Source organism: Anopheles merus, chromosome 3L (assembly GCF_017562075.2).
Source record: "Anopheles merus strain MAF chromosome 3L, AmerM5.1, whole genome shotgun sequence".
Lineage (NCBI taxonomy): Eukaryota > Metazoa > Arthropoda > Insecta > Diptera > Culicidae > Anopheles > Anopheles merus.
The window spans coordinates 16049932-16065215 of NC_054085.1; the positions used below are offsets into that span (position 1 = coordinate 16049932).

General features: G+C 50.8%; 1 protein-coding gene across 2 annotated transcripts; it reads right to left on the minus strand.

Annotated features, from left to right (window-relative positions):
- Positions 1 to 2652: 2652 nt before the first annotated feature.
- Positions 2653 to 11536, minus strand: LOC121598681 (tuberin). Of its 2 annotated transcripts, none has more exons than XM_041925873.1 (6): positions 11209 to 11536; positions 10224 to 11122; positions 7471 to 10145; positions 3963 to 6642; positions 3730 to 3897; positions 2653 to 3645 (listed from the first exon to the last, which is right to left on the minus strand). In XM_041925873.1, the coding sequence occupies exons 1-6, from the start codon at positions 11279 to 11281 to the stop codon at positions 3376 to 3378; spliced, it is 6765 nt and encodes a 2254-aa protein (XP_041781807.1). In that variant the 5' UTR covers positions 11282 to 11536; the 3' UTR covers positions 2653 to 3375. The 2 variants fall into 2 exon arrangements, with proteins under 2 accessions (XP_041781807.1, XP_041781806.1); XM_041925872.1 differs by having other exon boundaries at positions 7441 to 10145.
- Positions 11537 to 15284: the final 3748 nt, after the last annotated feature.

The window sequence follows — 15284 nt, forward strand, 5'->3', positions numbered from 1 at the left end:
CACTCTCGATACAATCGAACCGAAATTAAGGGAATCAAATAGTGTCCTTTGGTGGCGCCGGGTGGTGTAATTACATCCAACAGACGATTGCACCGATAGGCGGGCATTGGATATTAAAAATGACACATGGTGCACATGGGTGGGACCAAAATTGTTGCAGTTACGTTTGAAAGGCCACCATTTAATTGCTAGGTTCGATTGCTTCTGTGTGCTTCTGTGTGTGATACCGTTAGGGGTGTATGGTTTAGGGAGACACACATCGACAACCCAATACGGTTGGGAGGGGACACATTTCAATTTCAACCTGAATTTGTGCAATTGCTAGATAAGTCTAGATCGTCCCAAGAGCAATGGGGTGAACATTAAAACTAATGATACATCGAAAGCGAGCTGTCCGTTGGTAAATTGAAAAACGTTGTTGTCCCGCTGAAACCCCTTTCTCACTTCATGTGCGCTGAGGTTGATTAATTGCTCTCCGTATGTGTGTTGTGTGTGTGGTTTGGTTGCCCTGAGGGCAGTCCGAAGTTGGGTTAATTGTCGGACCATGCGATGTAATAAATTAAAATCTGGACGTAAACCCAGATTGACGGTGGGTTAAGTGCAATATCGAAATTGAGTTCTGAACTCTAGTCTTTTACTGTGAACAGTGTTCAATGCGTAGGAGCTTTTTGGAATAGGCTAGTTAAATTTTCCCAGTTACATGTTACATGAATCCATACCAGTTTTGATACTAATCTTGAATCATAACGGTCCTGGAACTGATGCTGAAGCCCATATCGGTCCTGAAACTGATCACGAACCCACTTCGGCCCTGGAACTGATACCAGTCCTAGAACTGTTACTGAACTCATACCGGTCTTGGAAGTGATACTGGACCGAGACGGGTCTTGGAACTGTGCATAAATACATAAACTGATACTAAATCCTAGAACTGGACCTGAAACCCACCACAACCAATCACGAAATCATACCGATCCTGGAGCTGATATTGAACCCATATCGATGCTGGAACTGTTCACGAACCCTTAAGGGTGATCCCTTATTTGATCTTAGTCCCATATCGAACCAGGAACTGATACTAAAGCTTTGCCGATCCAGGAACTAATATTGTACTCTTAGTAGTTCAAGTACTATTACTGAGTGCATGTCGGTTATGAATTGGTCTAGGAACTGATATTACATCCGTGCTGGCTCTGGAGATGATAATGAACCCATAAGTGTCCTAGAACTGATAACGAATTCTGGTCCTAGAACCAGTCACGAACCTATACCGATCCAGCGAGCGGATCATGAAACTCTAAAAGGTCCAGGAACTTATACTGGATGCATCCGGTTCTGGAACTGATCACGAACACATAGAGGCACTGGCAATGAATCTGAAGTAAATCAGGTCCTAGAACCAATCACGAACCCATACCGATCCTGGAACTAAAACCGGACCCATATCAGTTCTAGAACAGATGCAGAACCCATACCAGGCCTATAATCGATTAACACCTTATACCGGTTCTAGAACTGATATTGAACCCATACCGGTCCAGGAAGAGATCACAAACCCATACCAATCCTGGAATTAATACCAAAGCAATAGTGGATCTGGAACAGATACTGAAGCCATATCGAAGATGTTCAGAAAACGATCAGAACCTCATGGGTCAAGGGCGGTCCCGTGGTACATTCGTCAACTCGAACGACTCAAAAATACGCTCGTAATGGGTTCAAGCCCGGAATGGGACCGTCCCCCCGTAGTAAGGACTTGACTATCCGGCTACGGGGTATTGAATAAAGTCTTGAAAGCCTGTATATGCCGGCATGCCATGACGTTTACGCCAAATAGAAGTAGAAGAAGATGGTCCAGGAGCAGATCTCGAACACATACCGGTCCTGGAACTAATACTGAACTCATATTGGATCTGGAACAGATACTGTAGCCATATCGAAGATGTTCAGAAAACGATCAGAACCTCATACCAGTTCAATAACTGATATTGAACTCATATTGGTCCAGGAATTGGTTGGATTCAGGGCGGTCCCGTGGTACATTCGTCAACTCGAACGACTCAATAACACGCCCGTAATGGGTTCAAGTCCGGATTGGACCGTCCCCCCGTAGTAAGGACTGACTATCCGGCTACGGGGTATTGAATAAAATCTTAAAAGCCTGTTGTATAGGCCGGCATGTCCTCATAGGACGTTTACGCCAAATAGAAGAAAAAGAAGATGGTACAGGAACAGATCACGAACCCATACCGGTCCTGAAACTGATATCAAACATATACCGGACCTGGAACCGATCAAGAACTCATACAGCTCCTGGTTTTATTCCGATCGTACAATTGTACTTGGATGTATTCTGGACCCTGAAAGAATCATGAACCTTTGCGATCCAGTAATTGATTCCACATTTCAACGAACCATTGCTGACGGTATAATTGCAGCATAGGAAATAGTGTAGGCATTTAAGCTTAACGTGTATAATAATCTCTTACATTGAAGGGTAAAGTGTTGTACTATCACGAAGTATTTCATTGTTTGTATTAAATTACAAATTTGCTTCCTAACACAGAAACAATCGTCGTGGAGCCTGTTTTCTCAATACTTTTGGCGCACACCTTCTTCCGTGATTCCGCTTCCGCTTCCGCCCCTCTAAGGTTTAATTTTTAATATATATATTCTTTATTATTTGTACGATAACAAGTATGCAAACATTATTGATATTATGTCATCAGCTGCAGTCGTGCCAGTGCTTTCGCTTCACTCGCTCTTCTCTCGCTCGCGATCACCCACACAGAGAGGGAAGCAAAGTGGCAGAGGGAAGGCGGGTCTTTATGCTGTTGACCCCCTCTCCTGCTCTCCCGGTAATTGGAGACGTCCCAGAAATAATCTCTTGGTACACACACAAGGCCCGCATTCACACGGATAAGAAGCACGAGGATAGTAAAAAGCGCGGGTAGGGAGTTGCTTCAAGCACATAACATAATGATCCGTTTCGGCCACTTCCTTAACACGGACCACACACTCACACACACACACACACGGCACGATCGCCTCGTGTTTTAGCGTTGTTTGCAAGCCAATTGCGCAGCCCCTTCTTGCATGATGTAACAAATCAGACACGCTAGCAAATGTAAAAAGTTAAAGCGTGAATGGGTTTTTCCCTTACTTTGTTTTGTGTTTTTGGCGGAAGGCGGAACCTCCCCCTTGGAACTGGACCACCCTTGGGGTAACCACGTATTGCGGATAATGAAGGGTCACACAAAGTGCAGTAAGGGGGAAATATAGAGAGAGAAAAAAACAATAGAAGAAACAAAAAGAGGGAAGGAAAACAACATAACAAACTGTTTGCGCGAGGATCATCCATCCATCGCCCATCGCTCAAACGGTGTACTTGGAGAAATCGTCCACCCGGTAGCTGATGCCGCTGTTGGAGCTGCTGGCGGCCGAGCTGAGATCGTTGGCCGAACCGCCGCCGCCCTGCTGTAGCGATTGTTGCTGCTGCTGCTGTTGCTGCGTCTGCCGCTGATCATCCTGCTGCTGGCCGTACCGGGAGCGGATGTTTTTGATCTTGCGCAACCGCTCCAGCCAGTTCGAGGCGTACGGGCTGGAGTTTTTCGTCTTGAGCGACTGAGCGACCAGGGAAGCCAACTGTTTCAAAAAAGGGAAATTGAACGTTATTTCGCGCCCTTAAACCCAAAAACTAGCTCAAACGGTGTCTCTAACGCTACTCACGTTCGCGTGCAGTGCCATCTGACGGGCGAGCAGCGGTGCCGTATGGTCCGAGACGATCTTCGTTTCGCGCGTCACGTGCTGTGCGATGTCGTCCTTCGACCGGATAAACACGCGGTTACTGTTCAGCTCGATTGGCTCCACAATTACGCAGGCGTAATTGTACTGACCCTGTGTACGAAACTCAAGTTAGTAAGATGATGTTGAAAAACACCTTCCGATGCCCATACACCTACTCGAATCGTTTTCAGGTCGTACTCCTCGCCGCTCTCGTTGTACACGATCGTGACGAAATCGTTCCCGATGTGCTTCTTCTTCTCGTTGCAGTGCGGGTCCTGCCGCTTGTTCGGCATCAGCGTCGCGACGTGAAACGTCAGCTGCACGATATCGTCCTGGTAGATGTACGTGAACGCACCGTCCTTGCCGTTGCTTTCGAGATCGATGAAGATGTTCTTCTCTTTGGCGTCCTTGATCGCGACCAGCGTGCCGAGGCTGCTGAGAAACTCCGCGTACCGCAGGCTGCCGTACCGGTTCTTCAGTATCTCCGACTCGTTGCCCGCCTGCCCGGGGCCCACGTACAGCACGCCGATCTTGTGCATCTCGAACGGCGGTATCAGATCGAGCAGTGCGATCGCCTTCTCCGGATCCTTGTCCAGCAGCAGCGGGCACTCACTGCCGAACTGGCCATGGTGGTACAGCTGCAGAAACACAAAGCTCGGGCTGACGACCGTCCGGTTGATGTGCTCGTTGCGCATGCGCGACACGTTCGCGGCGCTCCACTTCGAGGCGTCGCGCGTGTAGTGCTCCCGCACGGTCGAGATGGTTTTGGAGCGACCGCGGGGCAGATTGTCATTATCGTTCCCGCCGCTGCCCATCCCGAGCAGCCCGCTGCCGATCCCGATCGAGCCGGCACCACCCATACCCATCGCCGGGAAGGAGGGCGACGCGGTCCCCGAGCTCGATTGCTTCAGGTTGGTGGTGTTGCGGGCGATCAGCCGCGGTGAGAGTGGGACCGGCGACTGGGGCGGCTTGCTCGTCACCTTCTCCATCGGCAGCTTGAGGCTGAGCGCGGACGAGGACGACGTTTGCGTGATCGGATGCATCGCGATCGGTGCAATCATGGCGCCACTCGGCAGGGCGGCGATCGAGCCTTGCTGCAGCGTGTTGATGACTTCGGTCGAGGAGCCGTCGGGACGGGCGGCTAGCGTGGCATCGTCGGCAGAGTGTTGTTTGCGCGGGGCCACCAGCGAAGCCGGTATCGGTTCGAGCGTGTTCGACTCGGGCAGGGAGGTCGTGATGGCGGTCGCTTTGGTCGCACCGAACTCGGCCTGATGTTTGGCCGTGACCGTGCCACGGACGGTCGGTGGCGGTGGTACTGCCGTGGTTTGTGGGTCGCTCTGCATGCGCAGGGCCGTTGGGGGAGGCGGAGTAGAGCCAGCAATTTCCTCCGGAATCGCCTCGCAGCTAACGCCCTTGCCGTAGGTGGACTTTTTCTTCTCCATCACGCCCGTTTCCACGGTCTGTCCTAAGCCGGCGGAAACCACAGAAGTCGTCGCTACCACCGCCGGGTCTCCCGCACCCGCCGTTACAATGGCGGTTGAGTCCATCTGCTGATGCTGCTGGTGCTGCTGTCCGGCGCTTTCCTTCGCTTTGCTCAAAAACTGACTGTTCCACTTCGTACGCATCTCGGGGCTGGAGTTGACCCGCCGGACCGGTTTCCGGGTGCGACCATCGGTATCATCAAACATCACCTCATCATTGCCATGCTTCCGGCCATTCTCATCGCTTCCATCCTCCTCCCCATCCTCCTCATCGTCGTCGTCGTCCGAGTGGCTGGCGTCGTCGTCGGACGCAAGGGCGCCCGCGGCGCTCGACTGCTTGCCGGGAATGTTTATCGGACCCGAACCGCCACCACTAAGCGATGGATCCACACCACCACCACCACCGGCGAGTACGTTCCGCAGCTCCTCGTCCTCGCTCTGCTCGTGCTCTTCCTCCACCGAGGGTTTCTTCTTCGATTCGGTTTTCTTCACCATTTCAAACACTTCGTCCGAGATGGACACTTTTGCACGGGGCTGGACAGTCGGAGCCGGTGCTGGAACCGGATTTAGCAGCTCCGAGCTGCCCACAGTCGACGGCTGTAGCTCACTCTCCGGGGCAGCAGCAGCAGCAGCAGCAATTCGATCAACCATCGTCGCGGACGGAATGTCCGCACTGCTGCCGAACGGTGTCAGCCCATCGCCACTGTACGAAGGATGTCCGCCCGTGCCGAGCGTCATATAGTCCGGCCCAATCACACCGCCTCCCACGCTGGGCGAAAAGAGCGACGTTAAATCCTGCAGCGACACGTCGCCACCGAGAATGTCGTGCGAAACCTGGCTCTGGATGCGCGTGATCCACGACGTAAAGCCGGTCGGTCGGCGTACGCACACTTCCGCCCAGCCCGTGCACACGCAGGCACACGGCTGTACCGGCCGGTCGAACCCGATGCCCGACGAGGAGGAAGAACCACCACCACCGACACCGCCCGCCAGCGAGCTGCTCAGCTGCTGCGGTAGAATCAACCGGTTGCCGATCGTGGCCATCAGGCCGGGCGGTGCACGCGGAGCGACCAGTGAGCTGGTGCGCTGCAGCTGTAGCTCCCCCCCGACCGGGCCCATCATGCCACCGGGACCGCCGATGGTAGGGTCGGCTGAGTCGGGGTTGCTTCCGCGCCGTGACAGTGCCTCGAGCGAACCGGACGAGTAGCCTTCCTGCGAGCCCTGGCGGAAGAAGCGATTGCTGGCGGCGGCGGCGTTGGCGGCCACCATAGGCCCGCCGTGGGCCGAGTGGGGTGCCGTGGGGTACGGCGTGGCCGCGGTCGAGGACGAGGTCGAGCTGGACGTCGTCAGATCGGTGCTGTCCGATTCATTTGCACTGCAAAACCGGAAACGAAACGGAGCAAAACAATGATTAGAGTGGCTCGCTCTTAAGTGGAAAATAATGAACATTTGTTAAAACAATGAGTAATGATCAGGAAAGGTAAAATTAAAAGCAAATTTTGATTACTAACATACAAAGTTCTTGTTTTGAAAAGATTTGCTTTGATATTGTTAAATCTGAAGAAGTACCTCTTTTTTGAACGTTATAATGATTTTTCAACTTCTACAAATACAAAAACTCAACATTTAAAAACCAAGTTTAAACATATCGTCAATCAAGGACGATAAGTCCCTCCAACACAACCATGGTCAAAGGTTGCCACAAAACCTCGAAAATATGTTTATCACATACAGCCGGAATTAGATTTGAACCCACGATCGTGGTCGTTGCAGACCAAAGACTTCTTAACGGCACTACACACTCGCCTGATAAACGCGCCGTTAAAACTCAATTACATTCACAAAGCCTACATTTCTCCCTTACCTTTTATGATCGCTAATCAATTTAAGAACACATTTTCCATAACTTTCCGTTAAACTATTCCTCACAGACGAGATTTGTACCCGTTGTCTATTGGGATCGATGCTGAGCGCGTGGAGGAGCCAAATTCGGGCCTAATCGGGAGCTAAAATACTTGCATGCAGTTGATGATGATCCGAATCGTAGGACTAGTGATGGGTGGTGGTGGTGGTGGGCGTTCGAACAACAGAACGTACGCGGGGAAGTGGGAAAGCGCAGCTTCCCAGCCCCCTCCGCACGACAACAAACACAACAACAAACTATCGATCTTACCTACTGTGTTGCAAACTGGCTTTGGTATACCTTTTATTCGACGACGAAGCGGTGGCCAGCGTTAGCGGGAGCCCGTTGCCGGCGGCACTGAGGGCACCGTCCCCGCCGCCACCCAGCCCAATGCCGGACAGGCCCGAGTCTTTGCCGGACGAGGCACTGCTGAACGGTGGCTCCGGGGACAACGGTTGCCCACCGCCGACCGTCGTGGTGGTGGTCGCGGTACTCGCACTGCTGTTCGATTTCGAGAGCAACGCATGGTGATGATGTTGTTGGTGTTGATGGTGGTGCTGCTGCTGGTGGTGCTGATAAGGGGCCATCAGTTTGCTCTGATCGCCCGGACCGTTGGATGCCGTTCCCGCCGACTGACAGTACTGATGGCACCGATCGCACAGCCCATTCCGGAAGGTGACACCCGAGCAGCCGCTCGTCGTGATGGTGATCAGATCGTGCCCGACCAGCCAGGTCATCGATTGGCCGCCGGACAGCAGAAACTCGGCCGACGGCAGCCGCTTCGAGATGCCGGAGCAGGGCGAGAACGTGTGGCGCACCATAAAATCGACGCACGTGTCGGCCAGCTCGCAGTGGAACCGGTACATGTCGTCGTTGAGCGGTGAAATTGAGTATACCTTCTGCGAGGGCAGCGCGGTGGAGGATTGCGCAATCGATGCCGTTGACCCGGACGCATTGGATGACGCGACACCCGCCCGATGGCTCGATTGTTGGCCCTGCTGTTGCTGCTGCTGCTGCTGGGATTGCTTTTGCTGCTGTGCTTGCTGCTGGATGCGATCACGACGGCGCGAGCTCTGCTCGGTCAGGCTGGAGCTACGCTTGCGCTCAGACGAATCCTCGTTCACCTGCGAGAACGAGCGCGACCCGTCCTGGAACGGCACGTGCACGTACGACTCGAGCCCTTGCACGATGAACTTGACCAGCTGGTGGCGCATCGGCAGCTTGCACTTGATGAACCACGCCGCCACGACGTAGTGCGCCAGCGACACGGTGTAGTGGTCGTAGCGGAACGGATTCGTAAACGGCAGCGACATCGCCATCACGCACATGTACGTGCGCATCGTAAAGTTGCCGAACCGAAAACTCGGCACGAGAATAAGCGTGGAGAGGAACTCGAGCACCGGCAGCGCCACCATCTTCGTGCCCGTCATCTTGCTCAGCTCCAGCAGCAAGTCGGCCATCTTCGGCATCAGCTGCTCCGGCATCTCGAGCAGCAGTATCGTCAGCATGCGGATGCACTCGTGCGGCCGGCGCGAGATCAGCCCCTGCTTCAGCGCGTCGATAATGTTCTTCTGCGTGTTCGTGTCCAGATGCTGGTGGTACATCGCCAGGCTGGACAGGGCGGGCAGGATCAGCTCCATGTAGTCGGACATCTTCGGCGCCACGTTCGCCGACACCTGCAGCTTCTCCAGCTGCATCTTGTCCGTGTACATGCGGTACAGGGTGCGGGCGAGCGAGTCCACATCGTTGCCCTGGATCAGCGCCTTGTTCTGCATCACGCTCGGCAGCTCGGTCAGCACCAGCTGTATCACCTCCCAGTCCTTCTCCTCCTTCAGGCACAGCACAATCACCTGGCAGCCGCGCTTGATCGAGATCGTGGTCAGATTGGTGGCCGGGATGCGATCCATCGCCTTCGAGCCCGCCTCCGACCCGCCGGCGCCGGTCAGATTCAGCTGGCTCGTCGACTGGCTCGAGAGGTACGGTTGCGGCTGCAAGCTCTGGTGCTGGTACGGCCCCTCAAGCCCGAGGTAGTGCGAAAAGCGCACCCGATTCCCATCCTCCGGATCGGGATAGCCGATGTGGAACGAACCGTTCGCCCGAGCCTTCATCATCCAGGCGAAGATCCGGTACCGGATCGTCACCACGTTCGCGAGCACGTGCGGCCGCTGGTAGTGCTGCTCGAGCAGCCCGATCAGCATGCTGTACACGCGGATCGCGTGCAGCGACGGCAACCGGTACAGCTTCACGATGAACAGCCGTATCAGCCCGTCCACCAGCAGGATGATATCTTCCGCTTCCTGCTCCGACCGCACCACCTGATTCTCCTCGTACGGGCGCTGCAGCAGCTTCTCCACAATCTCCAGCAGCTCGATGCACCGCTTCGTCTCGCAGTGAATGGTAAACTCGATCAGCGTCCGCGCGACCGCCTTCCGCACCTCCGGATCCTTCTCGAGCGGTACCGTGCCGAGATGCACGATCACGATGCGCTCCAGTATTTCGTCCTCGTACGCCGCCCGGTTGGCGGTCATGATGCGCTCCAGCGCCTGCACCGCGTAGATGCGCACGTTGCTGCTCTTCATGCGGTAGAACCGGTCCATAAACTGGCACAGCTGCTTCAGCCACTCCGACCGGGTGGCCGATATTTTGCTCGCCCGATAGTCGATCAGCTGCTTGACGGACGCTTCCGGCCGCTCGGCCGACACGTGCTCGATCAGCCCGTACACCTTCTCCGGGTCGGCGTTCAGCGTGCCCTGCTGCAGCAGCTGCTCCACCATGTTGAGCGTTTCGTGAAAGTGCGTCACCACGGTATGGTCGGCCGGCAGCCGGTGTATGGCGAGATTGTGCGAAATCTCCGTCATGATGTCGCAGATAATGTCCCACGTCGGTTCGTTCAGCTCGTTGCCCGACTTTTGTATCAGCCGGTTCATGCTCAGTATCACCTCGTACGTCACGATCACGTGTCTACTTTTCAGTGCCTGCAAACGTTTCGGCAAACCACAAAATAAACCTGATGTTTGTGTGTGGTGGTGTGGATGTATTTGGGGGATACTTACGTTCCAAAAGCTGGTCAGCACGAGCGACGGCGAACAGTGCAGTATCGGCACGACGCTGATGCCCCACAGGCCGACGTTCGTGTGAAAGATGGCACCGCGCAGCAACGCATCGTCCTGGTGGAAGGCCGGATTGTTCAGTATGTTGCACATGGTCAGCAGCGTGGCGTGCCCGAGCGCCGTCCCGAAGAGATTCTTCATAATCTTCCACGAGTGCTGACAGTACGCCTCCTGGTTGACCATCCGGCACAGGATGATGATGAACAGCGTGAGCGACTCGTTCGGTATGATCGCGTAGCAGATGAAGCAATCGAGCACGGACAGACAGAGCAGGATCGTGTTCGTTTCCTGCTTGTTGCACGTCATGTCGAAGATGTACGACACGACGCCGACCAGAAACTTGGGCTCCAGGCTGGCCGCATTGTACTTGATCAGGTTGACGATCAGCTCGAGCAGCGAATCGATCAGGCCGGCCTCGTGGATCGGCTTGATCCAGTCGAGCAGGAACGCACCGATCTCCTTCTCGAAGTGCTGAATGTTCTTCCCCGTCTCGGTCAGCAGCTTCAGCATCTCCAGCCGGTACGAGATGTCCTCCGGCTCGCTGTGGCTTTCGATCACGCGATAGAACTGGGCCCGCATCAGCCCCAGCCGGTCGTACTGGCCCTGGATCAGCCGGCAGTAGAAGGCGAGGGCACACTGGCGCTGCTCCATCAGCTTGTTGCCGACGAGCAGATCCTTCGTCAGCTCCCACAGCGACTGGACCGCGTCCGGCTCGAGCCGGGACGTCAGCACCTGGTCGCCAAAGTCGCGCAGCGCCTTGCACCGCTGCGTGACGGGCGTTTCCGGCCGCAGCTCGCGCTCCAGCTCCGGCGAGATCGGTAAATCATGTCGCGAGCTTGACACTGGAAAGAAAGGGAGAGGGAAGACAATCAGCTAGCAACTACCGGGCGTATGCCGGGGTTCGCTGGAGCACTGTATCCACACTTACCACTGCCCGGCTTGGACATGCGAAAGAACTGCTTGATCCGGGACAGTTGGGTTTCCCGTTCCCTCGCGGCCATCGTGTGCGTGTGCAGTTGGTCGTGCTGGGTCCTGGGTCGGGGCAATCCGGGTACGGCGTTCGCTTCGACTACAAGCGAGCGGTGGAGCACATTCGGGTAGCGGGTAGCACGGTTTGCGCTTTGTGTTTTGGGCTTGGTCTTTTCGCGAGGATAAGGGTGTATCGTACGATTGACTATTTTTCACCTCTCATCACCACCAAACCCATCTTGATCTTTTTTTTTCTTGCTTTTTTCCCCTACTGATGAACGGTCTTTTGACAGATTGTCGACGGTCGGATTTGCTCCCAGTGTGGCCAGATTATTTTGGCAGTTTTCGGTAGGCGCATCAAAATTGTATCGGTAGTTTTCGGTAGCTTAAAATTCGAAACTTAACTGAGTTAAAAAAAGTAAAAGCAAAAGAAGTGTTAAGCGGGAGGGGGGGGGGTTGAGTACTAATGCGCAAAATCAAAGTTCCATCGCACGAGAATATGCATCCTTTATCTGGGATATGGATTAGATTTGGTTCAGCGGTTACACAAATGAAGGTCTTTCTGAAGTGTCGATGTGAACATTGTACTGGGAATTCTAAGCCAAAGAAGGACTAAGATGCACATTTTTTCTCAGTGGTGACAAGTTCTTTTTCTTGGGGCTCCACCCCAAGTGCCACAAATCCACTAAACGACCACTAAACGCCTTCTAAACGCCTCAAATTCTCTACCTAAACGGAATATAGAAAGACTTCGTTTAGCAGACGGCAAACGACTCATGCATTCTAAAAATAGCAAAAAAGCTGGTGGCGCCATCTGTTTGTGGGATACCCAACCTGTGGAGCTTCCTCGCTTGGAGGAGAGCTTTCTCATTTCCTCTGTACTGTTGTATGGTTTCGCATTGAAGTTATGCATCGCTAGAACTAGAACGGCGATACGATTGTTTAAATACTAAACTCCAACGGATGCCACCAGTACTGAAAGCAAGTGAGATTTGAGTAATGGTCGTTGGTGTTGATACCCACGTATCTGACCACACGACCATTCATATAGATTTTTGCTCAGAAAGTTAGAAGGCTATATAGGTCATGATAAGATGAAACTTGTCGAAACACATTGCAAGAACAGGATAGCAATATAATGATGAGTTGTAATACGCCATCTATTGATCAAACCAATGAAGCTGTTGAGCTTTCATTTTTTTATATGGATATTCAATTTTCCAGTCGTTTAAGCTTAATCTGTGGCGCTTGGGACGTGACCGCTTAGGGCGGTGGCAACGCTCATCGGATGCGATTTTATCGGACGTGATTTATATGGGATTTGACAGATAACGTCGGACGTGCGATTTCGTCGTCCGACGTTATCTGTCAAATCCCATATAAATCTCGTCCGATAAAATCGCATCCGATTAGCGTTGCCACCGCCCTTAGGGCCGCAGCAGTGCTCCATTGGATACGATTTAATCGTACGTGCTGTCATTAGATTTTCGCTGGATTATTTAGCTTGATTTGATTGTTTGGCTGAGTTTTATAGTTCAATGATTAAAAAATTGAGATTTTTTCCTTCAAACCCTAAATATATATATACATCGATATTTCTGGTCACTTTGCCCACAGGGCGAGCTTTTTGGCGGCCACCGTCGCAAAACCGTCGCAAAACGTCAAAACCGACGTCGCATGTACTGCAAAGCGACGTCGCCAGCGAGCGAAACTCGCAACGATTTCGAGGCGCTGGCGACGGTCGTTTTTGACGTTTTGCGACGGTTATTGACCTTTCGAGTGAGCTTTTGCCCTGCGGACCAGTGTAGCCAGATTATATTGGCGGATTTCGGCAGGAGCACTGTTGATAACGCAACCATTTAACCTTCTTTTCTATGACCAAAAATACACCCACATCTTTATGACCACCTACCCGGGTAGGTCATACATTTTATATGGGAGTTCGCCTTTCTGGATGGTAAATTGATCATATCTTCTGTTTTAGTTATTGAAATAACTTTAAATTTTCAGAGAAGCTGCATAAAACTTTGTTCTTTCCAGTATAAAAAAATAGGAATTTTCCTAACTATTTTTCATATACAGGCGGTCCCCAAGATACACCTGACTTCAAGCTTTCCTGAAAATTTGAAGTTATTTCAATAACTAAAACAGAAGATTTGATCAATTTACCACGCAAAAGAGCAATTTCTCATACAAAATGTATGACCTACCCGGGTAGGTGATCATAAAGATGGGGGTGTATTTTTGGTCATAGAAACAAAGGTTAAATGCAAAATGAGTTGACCCAAATAGCCAGAATTGCTTAAGCAGCTCATTTTGGCACGCTACCCAAATAGCCAGCTCGTACTTTATAGCTGATTTAGGGCTGTTTAACGAAAAATCGTTCCGATGTCGTACTTTGTGGCTGATTAAGAGACAGACGGTACTTTGCGGAACTATGGAGCTTTTTAACAGGCACATGGTACTTTTTGGAACTTTGCGGCTGATTAGCACTTTGTGTAGGGTTCATCCCAAGCGCCACAGATTAAGCTTAAACGACTGGAAAATTGAATATCCATAGAAAAAAAATGAAAGCTCCACAGCTTCATTGGTTTGATCAATAGATGGCGTATTACAACTCATCATCATATTGCTATCCTTTTCTTGCAATGTGTTTCGACAAGTTGCATTTTATTATGACCTATATAGCCTTCTAACTTTCTGAGCAAAAATCTATATAAATGGTCGTGTGGTCAGATACGTGGGTATCAACACCAATGACCATTGCTCAAATCTCACTTGCTTCAGTGCTGGTGGTTTCCGTTGGAGTTTAGTATTTAAACAATCGTATCGCCGTTCTAGTTCTAGCGATGCATAACTTCAATGCGAAACCATACAACAGTACAGAGGAAATGAGAAAGCTCTCCTCCAAGCGAGGAAGCTCCACAGGTTGGGTATCCCACAAACAGATGGCGCCACCAGCTTTTTTGCTATTTTTAGAATGCATGAGTCGTTTGGCGTCTGCTAAACGAAGTCTTTCTATATTCCGTTTAGGTAGAGAATTTGAGGCGTTTAGAAGGCGTTTAGTGGTCGTTTAGTGGATTTGTGGCACTTGGGATGGTGGAACTTGAAGGCTTGTTAAGAAAGGGTACTGAACTTGGTGGAACTTCATAGCTTTTTAATGCATCTTCTTCTTCTTCTTAATAGAGTTGGTAGGTTGAGGCCTCCTATACGATCCGTTTTTTGAAGGTATAATCAGAGGTTTAACTACCAGTTTTTGGAGGGGAAATCATCCATTCTCCTTTGATGTTTATATTGCTGTTTCTTTGATGTTTATATGTTGTGGTTGAGATCTTTCTGATTGATGCACAGTGTGTTGGTTTTCGTGAAATCACCTATCGTTTTTTTTTCTTTTTGATAGTTTGTGTGTTCTTTTCAGTTTGTATTCAAAAGATAGTGTTGTTCTATTCTTTAAGTTTGCTTGTGGTTTAGTGGGTTTCAATTTTTTTTTTCTTTGTGGTGTTTGTATGTATATGTATTTATATGTATTTTTTTTTTTCTTGAGAGAGGATGAGGTTTTTTTTTTTTTATTTATTATTATTATTATTTTTTTTTTGTACAGGTTCTTGTTCTTGTGTTAGGGTTTTTTTTTGAGGTGGCTTGTTTTGTGAAGTTTGAAAAGGGTTTTCTGTGAGTGTGCTGGTTTTGTTACAAGGCCCTTTCAGTTGGTCCTTTTGGCATCTTGTTTCTATCCTCTAGTGATAGAAAAGGATGTCTTTGGATTTCTCGTGTTTGCCAGAACAAACGGAGTACCCAACCTTAGGAGGCCCTGATGCGTGTGAAGTCGGTTTTTTTTTTTTTTGTTATTTTTGTGGTGTGATGTTTGAAATTGGAGTGTTCAGTTAGGTGATGTTTTATGTATATATATATGTAATACCAGAAACCAATTTTAAATAAACAACAAGATTTGTTTCGGTTAAACACATGTGTATATTTTTAAATCCTTTATACAAAATTTTACACAATTTACTGATAATTCACAATCACTTCACTCAA